The sequence below is a fragment of the Manis pentadactyla genome, chromosome 2 (assembly GCF_030020395.1).
Source record: "Manis pentadactyla isolate mManPen7 chromosome 2, mManPen7.hap1, whole genome shotgun sequence".
Taxonomy (NCBI): domain Eukaryota; kingdom Metazoa; phylum Chordata; class Mammalia; order Pholidota; family Manidae; genus Manis; species Manis pentadactyla.
Window position 1 is genome coordinate 27,777,228 of NC_080020.1, and position 14,761 is coordinate 27,791,988.

The window sequence follows — 14,761 nt, forward strand, 5'->3', positions numbered from 1 at the left end:
AAAAAAAGTACTATTTAGATTCAGGATTTTATCAGTATCTCATTCATACTGTGCTCATCTAGTGATCATTCCTATATACTCTATTTACTCTTTGTAGGCCAGGAGAACATGTTATTTGTAAGTCTGTAACTCAGTTCTCTGTACTGTGAGTATAGTTTTTGTGACCATCTAATTAAAAGATAGTTTAAAGAAGAATTAAAATATTTCATTGGTACTTGTTGCATTCTAATTTGCATGAGGACCCTCTTGTTTTCAAAAATCATGTTAAGGGAAGTCAAGTCAAGTTGCAAGAGGAAACAATAAGAATCTTAGAAAATTCTTCCTTTGTCTATTTAAACTTGCGCCTTGGGTATGTGTAGCTTTCCCTTTGGAAAGACATCTATATTGTTTTTGTAGGAAAGAATGTTTTCATTTTATCTTCATTACTTAACTAATTAAAGATCTTGGAAGTTATAAGGTGTTATTTCTGTTGAAAGTCCTAAGCTTTGAGAATTAAAATTCATAATTGTCAACACAGTAATGAATGTGGTTAAGGCTGACCACCAACCTTCCACCTTAGGCTCAAATACCACAACTTGATACTTTTGTTTCCTTCCTTTTTTCCTTTCTCCTCTCCTTCCCTCCCTCCATTCCTTCCAAGTGTGTGATTATTTAGAGATGGCTCTAACCAACAAGAATACATATTGGCCATCCTGTACTGGAGGATTAAAAAATGCTATGAGACATTACTGGGTCAACTGATAAAAATGAAATAGGAACTGTAGGTTAGATAAAAGTATTGTATCAGTGTTAGATTTACTAAGTTGGTAATTATGTTGTGGTTATATAAGAGAATAGCTGTGTTCTTAGGAAATACATTCTAAGGAATTTTAGGGGTAGAATGTACCCCTAAGTGATGTTGCTAAATAAGTAAGTTATTCTCAGGTGGTTCAAAGAATTGTGTGTGTGTGCATGTGTCTATAGAGAGAGGGAGGAAGAGAGAACAAGAAATGATAAAGCAAACAGGAGTAAAAGTGTTAATAGGTGAAATTGGGGTAAAGGGTGTATCAGTGTGCTTTGTACTATTATTATCTTTGCATCCTATCTGTAAGATTGAAATTATTTCCAAGTAAAAAGTTCAGCATAAACACATTACATGCCCCAAGTATTTTTCAGTACAGTTCTAGGAATGCAGTTTATCCTTAAAAACTGCTTCAGCCCCTCACCCCTGTATTTATGTGCAAATAATTTAGGGCTTTTCAGTATGTTAATTATAATATATTCTTTTATGTTTAAAATTTCAACTATAAACTGTTTCTTATTTTTCTAAATAGTTTTGACCTGCTTATATTGAAAGAAGTGGTACAGAAAATGGCAGGAATAGAAATTACAGAGGAAATGACAATGGACCAACTAGAGGCCATGACTGGTGGAAAGCATCTAAAAGCTGAGGTGAGAGTTTCTATTTTTGTTTATTGACTTTTTAAATTCAAAATGTGTGCATACTCTCACAGTGAAGAATCCAAACAATATGTAAGTATAGAAAACCAAACAAAACCAAAGTACCCTTCTCTCCTAACCACCCCCACCTCCCCTTAAAAATTGAGGTAAACTGGTTGTTTTAATTTTTTTTTAAAGCTGAAGCAAAGTATAAAAGACAGTAATAGATATGTAAGAGAAATAAATACCACCTTCTGTGGTCCTTGATATCTTAACTGGCATAAATCTGAACATAGTTATTCTGTTGTTGAATCTGCTCCACTTGGAATAAAGAATATTCCTTTTCCTTTGTAAAGGACTGCAAGGTATAAAATGGAGAATATGTAGAAGTTTTAATTCAGTTATCAGTTATCTTTCAGCCACTGACTATAATCAGTGACACTGTCACTGAAATAAATTTGTGAAGGGAAGGAATGTTGCAAGTATATGAGTTCTTAATCTTCCTGAACTGAATTGTAACTGAACTTTTCCTGTCTTCAAATCAGATGGCCTGTGTTATGTACTGTATGCTGGTAAATTTTCTCTTCTTTTGTGCAGGGTGGCTGTTTTGGCCAGATCAGAAACACTAAAAAATCTTCCCAGAGATTAAAGGATACACTATTGGACCATGACCTTGCTCTTCCTCTGTATTTGCTTATGGCTCAGCATAGAAATGGGGTCATCTTTCAGGAAGGTGGAGAGAAACATTTGAAACTTGTGGGAAAGCTCTATGATCAGGCAAGTTAAAGTGGCTTTTGTATTTATGTGGATTTTTAAAAATCCTAATATTGGAAAATATGAAATGTTATATAATTTGAAAATGCCATTTTGCTCATCATATGAGTGTGAAGCAGAATTTGTTTGTTTGCTGTTTGTTTTCTTAACAAGCATTAGATCATTCTAACTCAGGCAAATGTGGTACATTATTGAGAAACACTCCTATTGAATACAGAGCCCTGTATATATATGTATATGTATAAGGTTTTCAGTTAAGCAGATAACTTCAAGTTGTTTGCTTTCATATCTTACCTGATTTCTGGAAATCTGAAATTTCAGTCACAACAAAGTAGATGTGATCTTAATAAAATATATTTCTAAATACTAAGCACCAAAACCTATGATTAGACTATAAGGTGTTTTTTTTATCACCGGCGATATTCCAAGAGAAAAAAAGATCCACATGTATTTTATAAAGTTTTCATCTTTCAAGGACAGTAGAATTGACTTCTATATACATAAAATTGTTGTATGTGATTTAGGTAAACATATTCTGCTACTAAAAGTGATCAAGAATAGTTTGGAACTTGAGATCTTGTTGACTGTTAAAGCCTTAGATTAGTCAACTTTTCAGGGCCTTGGCGTTTATTTTTTTTGTAATGTGATTATGTTTGTAGATTGTCTCTAAAGTTCTTTCAAGTTGGAAACTTTGAATTTGTGATTGTTAACTAAAATATTGTTAAAATGACATATCTTAATCATTTTGGAAAATATTTATGTTAGTTTTGTAAAAACCAGTAGCATTTATCTTTTGTCTTTTTTTAAATTTAGTGTCATGATACCCTGGTGCAATTTGGTGGGTTTTTAGCATCTCATCTAAGCACAGAAGATTACATAAAGCGAGTGCCTTCAATTGATGTGCTCTGTAATGAATTTCATACACCCTATGATGCAGCATTTTGCCTGTCTAGGCCAATGTATGCACAGCACATTTCGGTAAGATAAATACTCTCTGCTGCCATTCAGGAATGACTCCAAATTATTTCTTACCTGTTTTATTTGTAAATGCATTTTAGCCTGACATAGATGTAGATCATGTCTCTTGGAGTTACTCTTTGTTAATACTCAGCTCTGAGCAGTATACAATGAGAATGCTCCTTTAAGAAAATAAGCCTTATTTTTTGTGTGATTTTGCTGTTACTGCATCACCAGTTGATCAGGTTGATGTCTTATGGACCCTCTAGAACTATAGCTCTCAAACATTAGTGTAGATGAAAATTACCAGGGAAGCATCTTAAAAACTCAACCCCATGTTCCCGAATTGTAATTTAGTAACTTGAATAGTACCCGGGGGAATTTGTTTGTTTGCTGTTTGTTTTTTTAACAAGCGTTAGGTCATTCTAACTCAGGCAAATGTGGTACATTATTGAGAAACACTCCTGTTGAATACAGAGCCCTGTTCCTTCACTGATAATATCCTGTCAGATAACTGACTTGTTGATAATGCAGAGTGCTTTGAGAGTCGTAAAGACAGATGGACAGAAAGACTTAACCACCGCAAGTACCCTAAAAACTCTTGCAACCTCAGTGGTGTAACTCCTGGGAAAGGTGTATTCCTGGTTCTTGTTTTATTTATCTCCGTCTAAATGAAACAACAACAGAAGGAAACTAGAGCCTTCTTAGCAAGATAGCCCAGTAATGACTGTATTGAAATTCAAGTAAGGATGTGGGTGAAAGGAGACAGCCTGCCCTCTCCTCTACTCCTCTATGCCACCTGCATGCTTTCCTGCAAAGCAGTGCCCACTAATGGTGCTTCACTCTTCCTTTTGCCTTGGGCCATGGCCAGTGCTCATTTGGAAACTGTGATACTTCCCCACTCTGACTGGAGCCCCAGCAGACTCTTCACTTTTGTGCAGGCTTGGATTCTTCCCCTTCTGTTTTATTTGTTGTTTTAAAGTCTGTAACTGTATGGTTTGGGGAAAGATCTCAGTCTTTTCTCTTAAACTAGGATTCCATGTTTGTTCCCAGTGGGAATACAGGGCTGTGTGGTAGAAGTGTGGGAAAAAAAGGCACTGAGAAATTCTGGGTTCTCATTGATCAGGCAATCAGCGGGCAGCTATTCGTATTTACATATCAGCTGCTACAGTCTCACACTTCCCTTTAAGAATTAACTAAATGCTAATTAATTTAATTATCACTTTAGCATTGTGCAGCAATTCTGTGCTATACTCTTTAGGGGAAGGGAATAAGGCCTCTTCTTCCTCTTAGAATTTCTCAATCCAAAAAATGGTATGCTCCCTTTGCATAGTTATACCCGGTGTTGTTGCTCCCCCGCTTCCCCAAGATCAGTTTCAGCTATACAACAAGGGACCTGATTTCTTGAAAGAGTGAGGTTGGAGGATTGCTTCATCTCAGGAATTCTGTCCTGCCCTGTGCTATTCTGAGAAGTGAACACACTAATCTGTGATAGTGAACACTTTGGCTGCCTGAGTTTGACTGAACTTTTCCAGGTCAAAAAATGGAGCCAGTCATTCATACCAATAGCTACCTTTTCTGTAGCCCGTGTAAAATACTGTGTCTTTGTCATTTAAGAATTACAAAAATCTAAACAATAAATGTCATTTGCCTGTCAGGGTTGAGGAGGAAAACAACTATACAGAGGTGGCTAGATAGCTAAGTCAGAGATAAGTCTGTTTCCCCATTGGCTATATTCTGTCTTCTGGAAAGGGAGTTCTTGGCAACCTTGGCTGCACTTTGGAGGAGTATCCAACCTCCTGGGGATCCTTGCTTTTGCTTCTTGAGTGAAAGCCTGTCTTGTAAAGCCTTTGATGAGAGAATGAGTATTGGAGGACTGCAAAGTCCCTTCCATAAATTGACTACCGATTTCTCTCCTGGAAATAATTCAGCTGACCAACCACTGCTCAGAATATTGGGCCAGGAAGAGCTTTCTAAATAGTAATTAGAAGTACAGCAATAATTGTTGGTATCAGTTCTATTCCATAGATCTAGTGTCACAGTGACTTGAGCTGTAGAGCTGTTATGCCTCTCCACTTGACTGAAGATGTGAGTTTGAAGAGAGAGTTAAACTGACTTTAGACAAATACTCATCATAGGAAAATATGAAGCATAACTATCTTTTCTGATCAAAACTGTTGTTGTTTTTTAAAAATATAGGGACTAGGGGAGTACCTAGTAACAAGTCACAGACTTAGAAGAGGATTGGGGAGATGGGCTATCCTATAACCCTCTCATTCCTATAACCTAATTTTCATTTATAATTATTGAGACTCACCTTGCAATGTGGGTCTGAAAAAAAGGCTCTCCCCCAGTTCATATTCTAGATCTTGTCTAAGTCAGGTAGCTAAGTTATCTTATGCAGGTTGTTTCAACCCTATACTATGTTTTATTAGAACCTTAGATGATATCATTCTGCTCACATAGATTCATTATTATTTACTCTTGATTGTACCCACCCTCAAATTTTTAAACCCTTTCTTATCCCAGCTGCTCTGCTCTTAGGTCTCTGTTGTAATTGGGACCTCTCTCTTGTAAGCAATGTTCTTCATAGTTTTGTCACCTGTGTAGTCTCAGTAGTTATCATCAGTGTGCTTTCTAAAATGGGGTAGGAGGAGATAAATCTTCTCGCTTCCAGAATAATTTTAAGATTCTCAGAGCCTGCTTGAGATACCGACTGGAACCAAAAGCACTTGGTATTTCTTCAGTCTAGTGAGCCTGGGGTATAGACATACTTAGGAGGGAAGGCAGCTGGACTGTGGGGAGTCAAGACTGTTCTTCCATGATGGAAACTGGAAGTGGATCCTTTGACCTCTGACCTTCTAGTTCTGGGTTCCATGTTTAGCCCAAACAATGAATGATTTAAGTGTTTTTCTAACATAAAGAAGAAATTCTTTTTGGGTCTCCTTCTAGGTTCATCTTCAGGATTATGCCTAACCCAAACAAAATTTTTTGGGTGAGAGCTCTTGTATCCTCAAGAGACTGAGGGACATGAGACAATTCTTTGTATTATTTCATATATATATATAATACAACTCTACTTTGTATTATTTTCTTTTTTTCATTTGGCATACACTCTGTAGTGCCCCATCCTTTACCCCTCCCACCCCCCTCTGGTACTAACAGGTTCTTCCTTGTACAATTAAGAGTATGGCCTTCCTCTGGCATGCCCCATCCCCCCCATCACACACACCCTCAAATTAGGGTAAACCAATCAGGCCACAAAATAAAAACCCACCATAGTGTCAGTTCCCACACTCTTTAAACTCTAATATACAACAGCCATTCACAGGAAATCGTATTTAGCTTAGCAGTCTAGTGACCAGTTGGTTCCAGTTTGCCAGGGACTTCCTAGTACTAACACTGAAGTCTTGCATCCCTGGAAACCTCTTAGTCACTGGCAAAACTGGGCAGTTGGTCACCCTACTTATCAGTCTTATGATAACTTTTTCATAACCTTTCTTAGCATTGATCGAGCTTCATCAAGAAATTGTAACAGCCAATATGGGTATGTGTAGTGATAACACATTCTGTCCAGATTGGCTGTTATTAGTTCCATTATGCCTCTTCGTTACTGTTAAGACCTGCTACTTGGTTCCCTTGACTATCTCAGAAGCAGGAGTGGAAACCCTGTATGTTTAATCTTTGTGCAGCAGTAAGAGAGAGTATGGTTGGGGGAAACGGCAAGGTGCACACATACCTATCCCCTTACTGAACAGGTTAGATTCAGTAAGAATTTCCTGAAAAGCTCCTAATGAGCATCCAGGACCAAAGATTAGAGCAGTTTCCAGGGATGATTTATTTTAAAATCAATGTTGGTAAGGAAGTAGAATTCCTACAGCTGTTTAGATTGGTCATCTTTTGACTCTTGAAAAGGGAACATAGGTTTTTATACTATGAAAGTCACCACTATAAAAATGTGTGTGTGTGTTTTTATCTTTAGTCAAAGTATGATGAACTTAAAAAATCAGAAAAGGGAAGTAAACAGCAGCATAAAGTTCATAAGTACATTACATCATGTGAAATGGTGATGGCTCCTGTCCATGAAGCAGTGGTCTCCTTACATGTTTCCGAGGTCTGGGATGACATCAGCCCTCAATTTTATGCCACATTCTGGTCATTGACGATGTATGACCTTGCAGTTCCACATACCAGCTATGAACGGGAAGTCAATAAACTTAAAGTCCAGATGAAAGCCATTGATGACAATCAGGAAATGGTAGGTGTTTGTTCTAGTAGCTCAAGTGTAATAACTTCATGGTATTAGTTCAGCATTGCCCATAGTTTAAACTTGTACTAACAAGCTATGATCTTGTTGCTATATATGTTCCTAAGTGGGTTTAGTGGTGACCTCTCACTGGGTAGGAGCATGAGTATGGATGAGTACTTGGAAGTTAGCATCAGTCAAAAGTTTTTGAGTTTGCTTTTCTACTGAGGGCTGGGTTAGCAACTTTACATGATCTGTGTGATCATTTTACAATTGCAACTGCAAGAGCAATAGGAATTCCTAAAAGGAGAACTCTTTCAGAGAAGACTTTACTGAAGAGGTAAGTCTTGAGCTACATGGGCCTTGAAGGTAAATTAGGTTTGGAAATTTGGAGGCAAACTGGCCACTCTAGAGCTCCAGCAAAGGTGTAAAGTAGTCTAAGGTTTAAGGAGACCACTTCTACTGTAGTGAATTGGCTTAGGGATAATTTGAACAGTCAGGTTATGTAGAGCAATGAAAGTTAGAAAAGAAGGCTTGATAAAATTGAGAGCTATTTTAAATTCCTGAGCAGGGAAATAATAATGGTAAAAATGGTACTTTAGAAAGATTACTTGTGACAGTAGCATAAAGGATGCATTTAGTGGAGGAAAGGACTAGCATTAGGCTGGAAACCAGCAAAGTGGCTTTTTGGGTAATTCATTGTGAGAACGTAGACTGGTGGAGGTATATTGGGAATGCACAAGACTTGTAAGCAATTGGGATTTTGGAATGAATAAGAAGGAAGAGTCAAAGATGATTCCATGCCTTAGACTAAAAGTACCAGTGTTGGGAAGATAGCCTGTTCTGATGGTGTATGAGGACTGGATGACTTTGTCTTAGATTTGTTGAATGGAGGTTAACATCTGTAAATACCTCTGTTGACATAATATATCAGCATTTATCTCTTTTTTTTTTTAATTCAAAGAAAGGGCGGTAATGTGCCTGTAGTTAGAGAAGTATCTAACTTATACTTTGTAGCCTCCAAATAAAAAGAAAAAAGAGAAGGAGCGCTGTACTGCCCTTCAGGACAAGCTTCTTGAAGAAGAAAAAAAACAGGTGGAACATGTACAGCGAGTTCTACAGAGACTGAAACTGGAAAAGGACAACTGGCTTTTAGCGAGTAAGTTAGATTGGTTACAATCCTGCTGCTGCTGAATTATGAAAGCAAACCTTTATAATTCTGGAGGTGTTGAAGTGTATTATGTTTTTATTTGAACTCAGTGTTCACTATCCCAATTTTTGGTTACTCATTAATTCACAGTCGACTTCACATGTTCACTAAATGAACCGATTTAGCTTGCTGGTGAAATTAACTTAAAACTACAATATTGGCAGCTTATCATTCAACTTTTCTGTATAAAATCACACTTCTGGATAAATTACAGTAGAAAAATATCCGCAGAGTGAAAACAAGTCTCTTCCCAGGCATGACCTTTGGTTACAAACTATAAATAGTTTGTGGTTCTATAGCATTCTCTACACTAAAATTAATATGTTGTTATTATGTTTAGTGGCTTTGAGGCACTTGAGGATGAAATTTACCACTTAATATATCCTTCCCTTATTTTTAGAATCTACCAGAAATGAGACCATCACAAAATTTCTACAGCTGTGTATATTTCCTCGATGTATTTTTTCAGCAATTGACGCTGTTTACTGTGCTCGTTTTGTTGAATTGGTGCATCAACAGAAAACTCCAAATTTTTCCACACTTCTTTGCTATGATCGTGTAAGTTCTTTTTATTGCAACCTTTAAAAAAAGTCTCACACAAAGATAGTTAAACATTATAATCTATAGAGGTATTGCTGTGTGTCTGGTTAAAAGCATGAACCCAAGAGGCAAGTGCCTGAACTTGAATCCTAACTCTGCCACTTTCTAGGTACATAATCTCTGCACTGGCAAGTTTTTAACCTCTTTGTGCCTCAATTTTCTTATCAGTAAAGTGGGATAATAATACCTGCTTCATAAGATTCTTGTGAGAATCAAATGAATCACTATACACAAAAGTGCTTTGAATAGTGCCTGATATGTAATAAGCACCTCTAGTTAATCTTTTAACATTTGGGTTTATATGTTTGTCATAATAGGTGGAACTCTCCTCTCCACTCTTAACTTTATCCTCAAAATACACCTTTGCCCATAAACGCAGGGATGCTTTTCAGTATGATCACATTCACAAATTTTTGCATCTGGCTTTTTCTTTATAATAAATTACTGCATTTTCATGGTTTAAAAATGTACTACATGTTACAGCATGTCAGCTGCCTATTTCTGTTTTCTATTAGCCTTTTCTCTGCTTACTGTCCCTTTAACCCCAGGTAGTGTCTGTGTCTAAGTCTCATAGCAGTAAATGATGTAATAATAATGGTAGTTTTTTTCTTCTGTCATTGTTAATAAGCTTTTTAAATAAAAATTTTGTTGTCATTGCTTTATTAATGTGCTGTTCCCTCACCAAAGCCAAAATATTTAAAGGTCTCAGAAATTGTGAGTATAAAAGGGTACAATACATTGTGACTAAAACTTATCTGTTAATTTATTATGATTTGCTATAGCATTAGTATTTTGTATTTTGAACTAATTTTGAACTAATTTTGACCTTGATTTGTTTTTATTTTCAAATACTTTTTCTTGTAGGTTTTCTCTGACATAATTTACACAGTCGCAAGCTGTACTGAAAATGAAGCTAGTCGATATGGGAGATTTCTTTGCTGCATGTTAGAAACTGTGACCAGGTGGCACAGTGATAGAGCCACATATGAAAAGGTAGGACTAATAAGTATCATTACTTTATCCTTGTATCTAATAGCCACTTCTAGTAATTGCTAGGTTGTTCCATTTTTAAAGGAAACTGAGTTTAAGACTCAGCTGTAAAACAGTGTTTAAAATTTAAGCACAAGTTGTTCATTATTAAAAAGTGCTATTTAAAAAAAACCTACCTTATGTTGACATTCCAAAATTAATATCATTGACTAAGCTGAACCATCCTATGAAAACTACCTATCATTCAAATATGCATCATGTTTTCACATGGAATCATTAATCTAGTCTACATAAGTTTCAGCTTCTCCTATTTTAAGGAACAGAACTTTTCTTTGAAAAGTAAACCTTTTTGATTCCTCACTATATTACAGGCAACTGGATTTGATGGAGGAAATAAAGCTGATCAATTAGACTATGAAAATTTTCGTCATGTTGTACATAAATGGCATTACAAATTAACCAAGGTAAAAAAAGGAATTTCTCAAAGGTGTTTTTTCTTCTCCATACTTAGACTTTTATAATGACAGATCTTAAAATGTTTGTTGTAGGCATCAGTGCATTGCCTTGAAACAGGCGAATATACTCATATCAGGAATATCTTGATTGTGCTAACAAAAATACTTCCTTGGTACCCAAAAATATTGAATCTGGGTCAGGTTTTGGAAAGAAGAGTACATAAAATCTGCCAAGAAGAAAAAGAGAAGAGGCCAGATCTATATGCATTGGCTATGGGGTAACACAATTATACTTTAATGTGATTTATGAGACTAGATGACAGAAGGATTCTGAAAACTTTAAAATGTTTTACAGTGTTTAAGTTTATATTCTGCCTTACCTCAGGAAATTATGAGAGATTACACATTCATGTTCCCACAGGCTGGTGAGAGTCGTCCCTTCCGATTATCAGCTTCTGGTCTATACTGGATGCTAGTTTCAAAAGTCACATCCAATATATCTTGGCTTGAAGGAAATGTCATTTCATCATCAGTTATCAGCTCATCGATAGCAAAAAAAAAAAAGCGTGTTCATTTAAGGATTAGTTTACATTAAATTTTTTTTTTTTAGGAGAGGCTTTTATTGAGAGATACAGGAGGGAACAAGAGAGCCTAGGGTGTTGCTTGTCTAGGGGATTTATAGGCAGTTGAGGATTTTGTGGAACTGATAAAGGGCTTAGGGGTGTTAAAAGTGGTCTTAGGATGTTTGTCCTTGCTGAGACATTAAGTCTCTTTTAGCATGCTAAAGTGAATCTTACATGATTGCAAATGATTAGCATAATAAAAATATGGGCTACTTTCCTTTATCTGGGGAATATGAACTGATCTAACAGAAGAATGACTCTAGAGCTTAATGTTTAACAGAGTTTTGGTAGGGGGTTTCCTTGTATGTAGTTACATTGCTCTGAGTGTAAATATCCTGCCTTGCTTTTTCCGGAGGCCCTCACCCTACTCTGACTACACCCATGGTCCCTGTCTCATTTCCCCCTCTACAGATAGAGACCCTAGCTGCTGCTAGGGAAAGGGGGCAATGACCGCTCTGGCTGCTTCATCCTGAGAGGGGGTGCAGTAAAGAGTGCAGTTAGGTCCCCATCACTGGTCAGTCGAGAGGGCCTCAGAATAATGGCACTTCTATTCTTGGCTCCATTTCTATTACTATTTGCAGTTTTATGGCTTCTCCAAAGCTATCCTGGATGAACCCCCAAAGATGGTGCTGGGGTTCTTGTTTGTGGAGTCGAAGAGTGAACTTAGCAAACACCCAATAGAGCCAGGGAGATGCTTTTATTGAGAGATACAGTGAGAGGACAGAGCTGGCTCATGCCAGGAGGGGACAAGAGCCCTGAAATTTTTATTTTTAAGGAAGCATCTAGGGCTCCTATAAAGACCTTCAAGAACACTGAAAATTAATATTTTTTATTTTCTGGAACCAAGTAGCAGAGTGAATAACTTGACAATTTTATTTTTTTAGACCACATGTTTGTGTTTTTTTTATTTGTATTTGTATATTTAAACACTTTTTGTGACTTTCAGCTACTCAGGGCAGTTGAAAAGTAGAAAGTCATACGTGATACCTGAAAATGAGTTTCATCACACAGACCCCTCTCCGAGGAATGCAGTTGCCAGTGTACAAAATGGGACTGGTGGTGGGCCTTCTCCATCATCGACAGGAAGTGCATCTAAATCTGATGAAAGCAGTAATGATGAGAGTGGTATGCTTATTTATAGAAATTTATAAGTAATACATTTTGTTTCAACAAACTGAAATGTTTTGTATCACATGACAAGTAAAATGCAAGCTTAGTATTACTTTTTATTCCCTAAGTAGGAGTATGTAACTATCAAGAAGTAATCAGCCCTTTATTTCCTTCTAATTAATCTCTAATCATTTTGCTGTGAAATTATAGTTTATTTACATTTAGGGGGCTGTCAAATAAATTCTTACCTTTATTTCAGATAAATCAAGGGAGAGATCTGAGTGTGGTGTGAAAGCTGTTAATAAAGCTTCTAGTGCTACACCAAAAGGAAATTCAAGCAATGGAAATAGTGGCTCTAACAGGTAGGAACACTGTGCTTTATGTCAAAATTCTGAATTCTTTTTATTTTATTTTATTGAAGTGTCATTGATAAACAAAATTCTGAATTCTTACATGATGAACCACATTAGACATGAATGAAAGGTAGTTGAATGCTGTGAAATGAAAGTCATTTATGTTGGGCTTTTAAATTTTATATGTACCCTTGTTTTGGTTATGTGCTTACCATCCTCATTATGTTTTGTATAAGCTGAGACTGACTCTGTTTCCCCTGCTGAGGTATGCAGGGGAAGGTAGGTGATGAAGTCAAAAAACATTTTAGGATTGAGTGTTTGCTGTAGACAGTCTGGGTAAGGATTATTTACGTAAGAGAAGCCTATGCTGATTTAGACCAGGAAGTGATTCATCCAATCAAGTAATCCAGTTCCTGATAGTAGCACCTTCAGTTGACTTGTGGTATAATTTTTGGTTATGTTCATTTGTAATCTCCCAAGGTTATGAACATATGCAGGAAAAGGGCCTGACATCACTTAAATCATTCTTATTAATCTGCTCTTCATGAATTTGGTTATTTATTACTTACTGGATAAAGAAGTACTTTTTCATTTAAAGTTGTTCTTTAGTTTTCAAAGGGCTACTCTTCTAGAATTTTTGAAGGCACTAAGAAACCTTTGTTTATTATTAAAAACATTCCATGGAGTGTATTTTATGACCATTTGTCCTAAAATCTCATATTTGTATTCCTAAGCAGCAAAGCTGTTAAAGAAAATGGCAAGGAGAAAGGGAAAGAGAAAGAAAAAGAAAAAAAAGAAAAGACTCCAGCTCCGACTCCAGAAGCCAGGGTACTTGGTAAAGATGGTAAAGGAAAACCGAAGGAAGAACAGCCAAATAAAGATGAAAAAGCAAGAGAAACAAAGGAAAGAACACCTAAGTTTGACAAAGAGAAAGAAAAATTCAAGAAAGAAGAAAAGGCTAAAGATGAGAAATTCAAGACCACCATCCCCAATGTAGAATCAAAATCTGTTCAAGAAAAGGAAAGAGAAAAGGAGCCATCCAGAGAAAGAGATACAGTAAAGGAAATGAAATCAAAGGAAAATGCTAAAGGAGGAGAAAAAGCACCAGTTTCTGGGTCCTTAAGGTCACCTGTTCCCCGATCAGACATTGCAGACCCTGAAAGGGGCAAGTTTACCTTTCTTTATATTTGTTTACCTTTGCATGTTGTAATGCATGGTTGTTTTCAATTTCCTTGTTTTGGCAAGTTATCTAGGGACTTTACTGGGGGGAAGTAATACTTAATTACCTAAAAGTTGGTAGTTTTTTTTTTTTAAGAATTTGGGAAAAGTGGAAATATACCTTATTGTGACTATTTCTTTTGCCCAACAGAACAAAAACGCTGCAAAATTGATACACACCATTCTCCATCATATTCCTCAACAGTAAAGGTTAGTATAGCCTGAGGAAGGCAGCGTCCATGTTAGGCTCACCTGTTTAGAATACGTGTCCTGACTTCCTTCAAGTCTTGTGCCAAGTATTCACTGGAGCCACTGGAGGTTTTATGTTGCATTAGAAAATGAAATTTTACGTATTGGTGGACAGATATTTTTTCCTATAGAGTATTTTTATCATAAAAATATTAAAACTTCAAGGACCTAGCACTAATTTTGTAGCATTTCAAAGTGCAAGAGAAATTTTACCCAGAAGTGCCTCACTGCTTTAAGCAGTCATTTTTGGGGTGCAATGGTAGCTACAAGCAAACGAGTCTTTTCAGCAGAATGAAGCATATTTTTCAGCATAAATATTGAAGAATTTATAGCACTGAAGACTTCCTGGATGGTACAGGATAAACAAGATACCTCTGAATTCATCAAGCTTCTTGATGAGCATCCTACCGATGTGTGCCTTCTAAGAAGGAGTCTTGAAAGGAGTTCCATTTTAAAGTCTCCTTGGTGATCAGTTCTCCTGTAGTTGTGTGTATTCAGTGAGCACGCAGCTTCTGTTGTATCTTCCCCTGGAGGTTTGTTTATACCCATTGGTTTCC

General features: G+C 36.6%; 1 protein-coding gene across 1 annotated transcript in view; it reads left to right on the plus strand.

Moving 5' to 3' along the window:
• LOC118923794 (THO complex subunit 2-like) overlaps positions 1-14,761 on the plus strand; it is a 126,642-nt gene that overhangs the window by 103,006 nt on the left and 8,875 nt on the right. The window contains 13 exon segments of the mRNA XM_057497498.1: positions 1,314-1,431; positions 2,017-2,196; positions 3,007-3,171; positions 7,133-7,408; positions 8,414-8,555; positions 9,007-9,164; positions 10,071-10,199; positions 10,514-10,660; positions 10,745-10,929; positions 12,221-12,399; positions 12,644-12,746; positions 13,472-13,902; positions 14,107-14,165. Of these exon segments, the coding sequence (XP_057353481.1) occupies positions 1,314-1,431; positions 2,017-2,196; positions 3,007-3,171; positions 7,133-7,408; positions 8,414-8,555; positions 9,007-9,164; positions 10,071-10,199; positions 10,514-10,660; positions 10,745-10,929; positions 12,221-12,399; positions 12,644-12,746; positions 13,472-13,902; positions 14,107-14,165 (2,272 nt within the window).